The 11,745-nt window shown below is 36.7% G+C and overlaps 1 protein-coding gene across 1 annotated transcript; it reads left to right on the top strand.

Moving 5' to 3' along the window:
• Positions 1–2,077: 2,077 nt before the first annotated feature.
• LOC133832745 (L10-interacting MYB domain-containing protein-like) lies at positions 2,078–2,440 on the top strand. The gene has a single exon (XM_062263052.1). The coding sequence runs from the start codon at positions 2,078–2,080 to the stop codon at positions 2,438–2,440; it is 363 nt and encodes a 120-aa protein (XP_062119036.1).
• The last annotated feature ends 9,305 nt before the right edge of the window (positions 2,441–11,745 follow it).

Consider the following 11,745-nt stretch of genomic DNA (forward strand, 5'->3'; position numbering starts at 1 on the left):
AGAAGTAATGACTCACCAGCTTTTCTAGGAAGGACTTCTAAAAAAAAAAAACACGGGAAGCTATTTTATTGTTTTAATGAAACTTTGATAATTCCTATTTTACCCATTTTTTTATGAAAGAAAAAATTTAAATTACATCTTTATCCTTAATTATATATTACGATATATTACACACATATTTCATTCATCTCACAATGAAAACCTAGCAGCCATTTTTATAAAATAAAATAAAAACCAGTCATTTCTTCATCAAGAAAAAATTGAAGGTTAGTAATTTCTTTGATCTATTTTGTCTAGTTTCTTCATGAAGAATATAATATAGTTTTCTCTACTTTTCATTTTTGGAACAGCCATTTTCAAAACAATCTCACTCATTTTTTGATCGACAAAAATTCAAGATTAGTAATCTTTTTATTTATTTTTTCTGCTAATGGTATTCAAAGTTCTTATTAAACTACGATTGTTTTTCTACGAATCGTTTTTAAGTTTAAATTTTAAACAAATCGTATCTTTTATTATTTGTTTAATTTTTTTATTTTATAAATAGAAATTAATTTCCTAACCATATTTAGATTTTTTTTTTTTGTATTATAATATTTTATTTGAAATTTTGGTTGTTCATTTTTCTTTAGATCTTGTTGTATTATAATCAGATATTTATTTCTTGTTATAGAAGTATAATGTGCTTTTTCACTACTATCTTTTTTACAATTTCATATGCAAGGGACTAATTTTTTTCACATAACATATATATATACCAATTGGTTATAGTGAGTGTAACTTTTCAAAGTCATTGTACGTTATTTTATGTTTTATTAATTATAAAGGTTATCATAATTTTTATTCACATAACATATATATATATATGTATATACCAATTAGTTATGGTGAGTGTAACTTTTTCAAAGACATTGTACATTATCCTTAGATTTAAATTGGATTGGATCTTCATGGGATGGAATGAGTCATTTCAGATTAAGTTGATTACCCTTACTAAACGTGTGTAGCTCCACATAACACAACTAATTATTTTAAGATATTACAGAGTAAATTGGAATATAAATATTTAAATATTTGGGGCAATTTTTATCTAGATTTTTTTAAGTCTAGATTTGAATGAGTTTGATAAGATATACCAATCACATTAAAAAAAATAAAAGCATATTTATATTATGGAATGAAAATCTTCACTAATAAAATACATTTAATCCAGGCGTATTATTGCATTTACTTAAGAAAATAAAATCCCTAAAATACATAAAAAGTAAAAGACGTAATAGTTTATATACAAAAAAATCCTAAAAATAGGGTAATTATTAATTGTCGTATGTAATTTTTTATTTACAAAAATATATATGAGTGTGTATGCATTCTAGCCTAAATAGATATATGTAAATTGTAGAATTATAATTATGTAAAAAATATTTATTGAATGGAACTTCTCAAGTTCCATCAATTGATCATCATTAAATATATGAACAAGAGGTTTCCAACACCTTTTTATATTAGATTTTAATGCTTTTAAATCACTATTGCATTATTATTCTTTGTGACATATATGTATCTATAACAAAACTTTTTTTGGTCAAATATATCATTTATGTTGTTATTAATTATTATTATTATTTTATGTCTATTATTAAAAAAAACTACCCAAGACCATTGACTTTTATTTATTACTGAATTTGAAAAAGAGAAACACATGCATGCTTAGGGATGAAATTGTTTGAGTATACTGACATAATTAAATTTGATTCACATATTGAAAGTATCTCCTTTGCTTACTTCTCCACAATGTGATCCTTAATATGATCCATGAGTGATCCAATTTCTCTTTTATTCCTTGTAATTAATATGTTATCTTAATGACTCTTGATAAGTAGTGTTTCTACTAATCTTTTTGTCTTCCTCCTCTATCATGGAGGAGAGGCCTTTTTCACACACACACGTTTTTTAAGTTAAATTTCACATTATTAATAATTATTGCTCCTATTTTGAGAAAATAAAATATTATGTGTGTATATTATTATTTTATGTTAGTTTGCATTTCTTATATGAAACTTTTTTTTTAAATAGAATGACGAGTGAGGGTGAGGTAACACAAGGAAAATCAAAAGCAATTTGGGATCCACCAACACATGAGAAATGGATTGATTTAGCTGTAGAACAAGTGAGAACAGAAAATAGAAATGGATCACATTTTAGGGAATTAGGTTGGAAATTTTTTATTGAAAAATTTAATCTTGCAACAAAAATAAATTATGATCGAAAGCAAATGAAAAATCATTGGGATAATGTTAAAAAAGAGTGGCAACAATGGGATTCACTACTTAGAGGAGAGACTGGACTTGGTTGGGACATACAGAGGCAAACAGTTGATGCTCCAGATGAATGGTGGGATGCAAAGTTACAAGTAGGTTTCTGTACAAAGCTCTTATAATTATGATTTTTTTATAAATAATAATCTTACTATACATTTTGTTTCCTAATTAATATAACATCAACAGAAATATCCGGATGCTGCTAAATTTCGAGTGACTCTGCCGAGTGGACCACAGCATGGGTAGTTTCAGTAGCCGAAGTCGCCTCAATTGGCTGGATGGCCTTGGTAGATTGGGTCGCCTCGGCCGTTTGAACCTCTTGGGTCGCCTCGGCAGCTGAAGCCGCTTCTGCAACCTGGGTCGCTCGAAGACGCTCTTCAAAGAGGAGTCTATACTTCTCGGGCTCTCCAATGAAATCCAAGCTCATGTCTTGGCTGTGGTACCAGGCCACGTAGAATGCATCCTCGATGATTGTCTTAACTTCATTATTCAATTTGTCCACCTGACACCGAGACGACATGTTCATTTCCATGGCTTGGAGGGCTTTTCTCTCCCCTAGTTCAGCTCGGTCGATGGCCTCCTTAGCCTGCTCCTGAAGTTGGGAGTTTTCAAGGACCCTTCGGGCGACCTCGGCTGTGGCCTTCTTAGCCTCCTCTTGGGCTCGCTGCATACTCTCCATGGCCGTTTTCGTTTCCTCCTTGGCCCGCTGCATGTCCTCGATGGCTTTTTGGACAACCTCTTCAAGCTCTCGAGAGCGTTTTTTCTCGACTACAAGGGCTGCCTTAGCTCGGGTGAGCTCTTCTTGAGGGCCTTGGAGTTTCTCCTTGAGGGAGGTTATTTTGTTTCGGGACCTCTGGAGTTCATATGACTTCTCCATCATGATGTCTCCCAAGTGTTGGCATGCCAAGGTGGACTGCAAAAGAAAAAAGGAAAAGGTTAGCCTAAAGCATTGATGAAGTGAATTAGAATGTGAGAATGGATGACTTACCTGGATAGAAGTGTACCGACACGAGGCCACGAGAGAAGCCTCGTCGCTGTCGCCCAATTAAGAGAAACTTCGAGCAGTCAACTCACACATAGTGGATCTGACCCCCTGAAGGAGCTCAGCGGCAAAAGGGGCAACAATCTACCTTAGCTTGGCAGAGAATAAAGTCTCCAGCTCGGCCCGACCTATTGGAGGAATGGTTGGCCTCTCTCAGGGTGGCTTAAGTTGGCAAAGGGCCTTGGATGTCTCGTGGAGAGCCTTGTTGCCTTTCTCCAGCCTTGCTTCAAAATGTTGAATCATTTTCTCGTATTTCTTCAACAGGGCCCCCTCGTACTTGTCGACGTACACCAAAAGACAGATCTGGGGTGGCATGGCCTCTTGCTCCAAGTTTTGGACCACCTCTTGCTCTGAGTCTTGGACCACCTCTTTTGGCCCGGGTGAGGACGGGATCTCTAGTACCGGGGGTAGGTCGACCTTAGGAATGGCCGCAAGGGAGTAAGAACTATCTGCCTCTTGGTTGGAGGAGAGGGTTCTGGATGCTCCTGAAGGCGTGAAGACCCCTCTCCCAACGAAGAGCTCGGGGGTGGTCCAATCCTCAAGGCGGACTGGGAAATATCAGCTAACCCCATGTGAGCTGCAAGAACAAATCAAACAGTTAGTGTATTTACCCGCAATAAATTAATGCAAATAACATAAGCTGCTCGGAGGCCCACCGTGAGTTAATCCTCAGTGCAGGAAGTGAGGGTGTCTTATCCTATTTCCGACCTCACAACTCATGTTGCTGCCATATTGGCAAAACCAATTATAGTTGAAAGACGTCACTCTGACTAGGGGTACAAAGCCCCGAGGAGTTGAGTGTCTCCCCGAGCAATGGAAATACACGTCTATGAAATCTAAATAATCTTGGAATTCTTCCCCAGTCCAGCGTCGATGTGACATTTGACCACAACGAAGGAGAGCTGGAGAGGCCCAATCATGCTCGGGACTTATCCTATCCCCTATCTGGGGAGCATAATATAGGCTGAGGGGTAGTTTACCTGGAGCAACGTGAAAGGCTTCCATCCCCGCCTGAAGCTCTTCCTCAAGCTCCCGATCCTCTTAAGCTTCTCGGGCTACTTCCACGGCGCACATATTTTCCAGTCGATCCTCCGCCGCCTGCTTCTGTAAAGCCCTCCTAGCTAGCCCGTCTATGTATTTCATATGACAGGACGCCAACTCCCAAGACTTTTTAGATTGTCGATACTTGGTTAGCTCCTAGTTGTTGATTCGTTGTTCCACGCTGAGAAGTCCCAACCTAATGAGATTGGCTTCCGTTACCAGGACGCTAAGGTCCAAATCTCGGTCAGGAAGAGACTACATTGCCTGAAGGCGATCCTCGAAGAGTTGGACGTAGTGGGCTTGGTGAAAAGGGCCTATTCAAAAGAATTAAATAAGGATCGAACATAAAAGAGCCCTAAAAACATGAAAGATAAAATGTTCGGGAAGATACTCACCAATCCTGGCGAAGTCGAGAATGAGGGCCGGATTGCTTTGAGTCGGGAAGTCGTCCGTGAAGAAGAAGGTATCCTTGTAGTCCCGAGAATGGTTCTCGTTGTGGCAAGGAGCCTTGTAGTCGAGAGTCGAGGCCGCATACTTTGCCAAAGCATAGTACCCATCTCGATTGGTTTTCTTCTTCCTTAGAGTGGTGTGGAAGCTATATAATTATAGGATCTCCACCGACGAAAGCTCGGGCCACTTTTGCTTCCAGTACAGAATGTACATTCCCGTGAGCACTCTGTAGGCATTGGGGAAAGCTAGAAAGGGGCAATCCCCATGAACTTGAGAAAGTTCACGAAATATTGTTTAAGGGGTGGGTATCCCCCGCCATTAGGTGGGCTTGGCTCCAGGCGCCCAGGCCATTAACACTACGATGCGCTCTTTCGGACTCTCGACAAAGGCAGATGAGGCACTTGTCCCCGATCGAGTAGTGCCTCATAATGGCCTCTATGGAATCGAGATGTCGGATCAAGGTGTGATAATCCTCCACTTCAAACCCATCACCCTCATACATCTATGTAGGGTGTGGAAGTAGGGTTCTATTAACTTCCTCCGCAGTTAACCCCTATCTTCGGGCATTTCGGGCATTTAGGGCCTCTCCGCCACTTGGTTGTCAAGATGAACGACTAACTCCCCAGATAGTTCTCGGGCTCCTATCCTTGCATTGTGCTCGGAGGCACCTTGTTCTCAGGCCATGCCAGAAATCTCCTGGTCGAAGAGGTAGAACCCGTGTTTGTGTAGTTGTCGAAGTTCCTCGAACATCTGAGACAAAAACCAAGCAGTTAGTATTATGACCGAAGGAAAGATGGCCAAAACACGGACGACCCTAGCGATACTGCTCGAGGAGAAGAGAAAGGTTTTAGAAATGCGGGGTATCATCGGCGCCTAAGGATAGGCTGGAGGGGATGAACCTACTGAAATCTAGGAATTCCCCAGATACCGGTCACAGGCCCATAAACACAAAATTGACGTAAAAACTTTTGAGGGCCATTTGAATGTCCCTAATAGCAAAATGTGCCTAAAATGACTCGTAAAAACTAGAAATAGACTCTCAAATACCATACCATTGGCATTCCTAAGCATATATCGAAAATCCTCAAGCATACACAAAAACAAAAAGGTAGGTCCAAGGCACTTACCCGAGATGAAACGAAGGTAGGTGCTGAGGCGAGTCCTAACCCTGAAGTATCGTTTGTCATCTACCCAGAAGTACGACGATTCATGCCAATCGTCCAGAGCTCCTGGAAAAAAAAAGGTTGAAGATAAAGGACAACCTAGAGAGAAGAAAGTGTTCTGAGAGAGGGTTTTTTATTTTCATATGTGAGACTGAAGATGGTATTTATGGGCTTTATACCCAGTAAAACTTATGAGGGAAGCAACTTCCCCACGACCATCGAATTGCTTGCCCTGGTGAGATCATGGGGGTGATCCAACGTTAGGGTTCAAAAGGCGTGGATCGCAATCATTATTTCTTTGGGGAAAGACGCCTCGGGTGCACAGTAGACGTTTGGGATCGCAAAGTTGACCCATAATTAAATACACAGATTGACAGTCCCAACAATGGGCGTTGACACATGGGTTCACTCTTCATAGTGATGTTAAAGGAAAGCCCAAATATGTTTCCCTCCACTTTTTCAAATCACTCCTCTTAATTTAAGTCTCCACTACCCGAGAGCGAGTAGAGACTCGGGGGAAAATGTTGTCCGTATTTTCACCTCTGACACGTGGCAACTCACAAAGATTAGCTCGAATGATCGTAGATAACGTCGGGGTATGTTATCCCCCAAGGCCTGTATTTGGGGCGAAGACCTTTTTAGGTGAGGTCGCCTGCCTTTGCCAGTTGGTAGGTTGTGGATACCTTAAAGGTAGATTACTCTTTGAGGTTTGCCCTCGGAGCTGGAGTGTCTCCAGGTGAAGCAACTACGGCAATGGCTCTCCTCCCCCAATCGTCTCCCAAGTCCAAGGTTTTGGTTTTCGGACCTAAGATAGGCGCCAGGTGTCAACCAATGCTGGTTTTCAGCGCCAGAGGATCGTCTGACAACCTTTTTGGGCGATCCGTCCACCGTGTTGTCGAGTGTATGACTCGACGATTCGCACTCCCACTATGTCATCTGACATGGAGGTACTTACAGCACGCCTTGACAGTAACTAAAGCATGTTCCCCATAAAGTAGGTACCTTTCTGCGGGGGGCCCTGTAGAACTCGCTTGGGCCGCGATCTCTATTCAATGTCGCCCAATACAGTGAATTGGTATTAATTCCCCAATAATGGGAAGAATGTGTATTGATTATTGATGATTAGTATTAATGACCCTAGCCCAAATAAATAGGGCTGGGAGTCTCAATGTAAAGGGTTCAGTATTTTAGAGAGAAAACACATTGTACTCAGAGCAATCTAAACGCTGCCTGAGAATACACCATTGGAACATGCCATATCAAGCTTCCAATCTTTTTAATACCAGAGACTCGTGGACTAGGGTTCTTTTATAACTTAAACCACGTAAAAACCCTTGTGTTCCTGTTATTATTTCTTTAATCTCTCGTTTTAAGGTTGATAGCGAAAAAGGCAGTCAACAAAGATCATCAATCATTTGATGCATCCCCAGGCACATAATAGGAAAAATAATTGGGCAACATTTTATGACTGAAAATAAATAAAAGACAATAATATTACTATTTGAAAAAATATCAATTATTCGGAAAGTAAATATGATGCATGAATGCAACAATTAAAAGACATAAATAAACATTTACTTTTCTACAATAAAACTACCCAACAAATAAAGTGTCGTCTTATGGTCGATCAAGTTAAATTCAGATAGCTTATAATACAATCTTATCTTTATAATTTAAACTCAAAATAGCTCTTTATTTTCTCTTTTAAAAAGAAATTACCATTGGTTTGGTCAAGATGCAATTATCCGCTGCAAAAGCTTAATTGCATCTTTGTAAGTGTAACTCATTATTTCGGAATTCGTGACTTAACTTAGAGAATGCCGACTTAGTGTTGGTCAAGCCTAAAATACATCACTTCTCCCTATCTTCGTAAGAAGCCAACCTTGGTATTAATATGTCTAGAAACCTTCCTTAGGGGTACAGAAACAAAGCCGCCTTGAGGCCCTATTCATATCTCATGGTGTTGTACTAATAATGGAGACCGTAGGTTACATTGAGATGTTCACCTTCTCCCACTTACTATTTTAGAAATAATGTGTTTTATTAAACTAATCAATTAAGTCCAAATTAATTACTAGTTTATTAATAACCTATGAATGTAATTAATTAAAAAATATATTTAATTTAAAAGAGCTTGTTTCTACAATTAATGTGATCTAGATAATTACTCATTACATTCATCTAACTTTACTAAAACACTTTTTCAACAAAGTTGGTTATCTTAAAGGCCTATAAAACTATTGAATTTATTGTGGTGTGAGTTACCAAGTTTTAACTAATTTAACACTTAGTAGTTTACATGCAATTGATTTCTCCAAAACAATTCACATAAACAATTAGGACAATCCTAAATAATCATGTTTCTAAAGATGCATGAGTAATGAAAAATTGTGTGGGATTTCATGAATGGCATGTAATTGACTAATGCATGATCATGTCATCAATCAAACATTAATTAACATTTATTTAAATAAATACACTAAATAAATAAATAAATAAACAATAAATGATAAATGATAAACCAAGTATTATTGAGTATTTCTAAATTTACAACATTCGAAAAAATAGAAATAAAATTTCAAAATAGCCTTTGGGTGGTTTTCAAGACTCCAAGAATGCTTCTCCGCTCTTTTAGGCTTTCTTGTTTATCTTTAGAAATTTGTTAGGCCCAGCTAATTAATTAGAAACTAACTTTTCAATTAATTTATTTAATTAAAACTAACTTTTAATTGAATAACTATTTTTGTCATCTTTGTCATTTAGTTGAATTTAAATAAATAAAGAATCAAATTCAAATAATCATTTAAACTTAAGATAAAATCTTAACCAACTAAAAGATATTATATTTTTCTAATAAAAATAAAATAAGATAATTAAAATTTCAAATTCAAATAATTAAAAAATTAATTAAAAAATAATAATTGCACAAAAATTAGGACCTAACTTGAGCACCAAGAATGGTGCCCTAGATCACTAGGACCGCGCAGCTACAAGGTGAGTCAACGGGCTTGGGTGTGTGCGACTGGGTAGCAGGCGCACGCAGGTGGGCGCGTAGGCAGCTGGGGAGCTGCACGGCGCAGGGGCGTGGGCTGGCTACTGGTATGCAGGGCATAGGTGCGTAGGGTGTGGGTGCGCAAGGCTGGGCGATGCACACATCAGGAGAGCTTGGGGCTCGGGCGTGTGCAGGTGGCTGGGAGCCTGGGCTCGTGTGCGCGCAGGTGGGGCAGCTGCGGGGCTCGAGCCGTGTGCGTCCAAGGTGAATGGCTCGAGTCCCTTTTTCTTATTTTTCTTGTGTACAAATTTTTCATATCTTGATTTCAAAAATAAAATTTACAAAAAACCTATGCCCTTTATGGCTTACTCAAGATTTTAGAAATTCAAATTCCTAACCCAATAGCACCATATAATTAAAGATCCATCATTCAACTATACATTCAAAAAACATATTCATCCATTTAATATACATATCAACATACATATGAAAAATTCAAGAAACCCACACAGTATTTAATATACATATATATATATGTAGACTGCTCTAGTGCAATTGTTGGTATTTAAAGAGAAAATCAAAGATATGCAGTAGGGGATGGGCCCTTTTTAATAATTATTAATACCAACCAAGATCATACACATATATATACATTAAATCACATAAAATCATAATAAAGATTACCTCTTGTAGCCTATCAAGTGTCCTCGAATCTTTTTGTATAAAATAAACGATCTTCCTATCCAATTTCTGAAAGATCACACCTTGATCTTCCAGACCAATCCTCAAACACACAAGGACGTGTGTGGGCACGTAAGATTCAAAAGGTTGATTTATGACTCTCTAGATGTACCCAACACATGAGATCTAGAGAGGTTTGATAGAGAGAGGAGGAATTGAATAGTTTTCAGGTTTTTTATTTATTTTTTAAAATATTGCTTCTGTTTTAGAGAGATAATCAGATAGTCTATGAAAAACAATGACCTTCTTAAAATTATCGCTTCTTTTTAGATTTATAAAGATAATTAACTAATTTAATTAATCTTTATTTTATTAAAAAAAATTGATTAGTTATAACCTTATTTAATTATTTATTTAAATCATATTTAAAAAAGAATAAGTATATATAAATAATTAAATAAAACAAATTATTTGAAATTCAAAATTCAAATCCCATGCATAAGAAATCTCTGTGTGTGGCGTCACACTCACTGTACAGTGAGTGTGTCGACCACATCATTAGCGTTATCCCTAATTTTTCTCATTTGTTTATTTAATTAATATTTAAGACAACATATTTAACCCAAAATAAATATCAGTTAATTCAAAATTAACTTAATCTTAAAATATCAGTTTTAAATAAATAAATAAATATCTTATTCTAAATAAGATAATTATTAGTCTCTCTTTATATATTAATCCAAACAAGATTAATATTTATTTTAACCTATAGTTTTTCAATTTAAAAATTATATAGTTAAATAATTGATTAATTCATAATTAATCAATTGCCCATAACTATCACATAGTTATTTCATTGTCTTGGAAAATTAATTCATTTGCAATTAAGTACTTCTCTCTACGAATCTTTCTTTTGACATCTTACCCTTGACAGTGTAGGACAAAGGTGATCTGATGACCATAGACCTATAATACGAAGCTCCAATAAACTAGATTATCAATTAAACTCTTTAATCCAATAATCTTATTTATTAATTCCATGATTACTCCACTATAAATATGGAATTTCACTCTAAGTATTTATAGAATTATATTTACAAAGTTTTCTCTTGTAGTTCATTGATATAATCAATAAAATGTAGTTATGTCCTCCATTTATTGGTTTGTTAATTATAGCTGGTCAAAATTACCGTTTTACCATTCTAATTACCTCTTGATCCTTAAGTACCATTAATTCACTAGTGAATAATTAAACTATAATCAAATTACAGATTTGAGCTCAATAACTATTCAATTCTAGAATTAACTCTAAAGGGAACCAATATTCAATTTGTTAGGAAAGCATGAGTTCCATTATTGTAATTCATGTTCCCAGCCATTCATGATATTGAATCTCCAAAACAAAAGTCATTAGTCTCATTATACTAGAAAACCTTAACAGGTGAACAAAAGATCCAATAAACACAAACAGGAGTTCATGAATACTCAAGATTTAGACTGATCTACAAATGATCATCTATTATGATAAGAATCAAATTTTTATGTCAAATGGCAAGTTTATAAAGATAATTAATTCTTATCGGTCCTGTAACGTCCCAAAATTGTTAATAAGGTTTAGTGCCTCGATTAGTGTGTCGGGAGGGCATAATTGGATTTATATGTGAAATTAATTGAATACGTGTGTGATTATGTAAGCATACGTGATTTATATGGTGAAATGAAAATATATATGCATGTTTATGTGTCTTCAATATGCATGTGGGTCAATTCTTGTTAATAAGGGCATATTTGTAATTTTGACTGGTTGATGGTATAAATGTAAATTATTTGTGTGTTGTGAGTGAGACCACATTGTTATGTGGATATATTTGAGATGTGTGGCACGAGACGATCCTAGTGAGCAACCTGGCGGAAAAGTCACATCGGGGGTTAATACCCGGCTCGGGGTGAGCATAGGGGTATTTTAGCAATTTTGTGTGTGTTACCGGGGATGTTAGAGTATGGGTTAAAGTTGGGGGAAAATACTAGTGATGTGAAGACTAGCGGGATTAATTA

This window comes from Humulus lupulus, chromosome 4 (assembly GCF_963169125.1).
Source record: "Humulus lupulus chromosome 4, drHumLupu1.1, whole genome shotgun sequence".
In the NCBI taxonomy this organism is placed as follows: domain Eukaryota; kingdom Viridiplantae; phylum Streptophyta; class Magnoliopsida; order Rosales; family Cannabaceae; genus Humulus; species Humulus lupulus.

What these genes read in the sequence shown, in the direction of transcription:
- LOC133832745 (XM_062263052.1), top strand. Translation starts at nt 2,078, where the DNA reads ATGACGAGTGAGGGTGAGGTAACACAAGGAAAATCAAAAGCAATTTGG.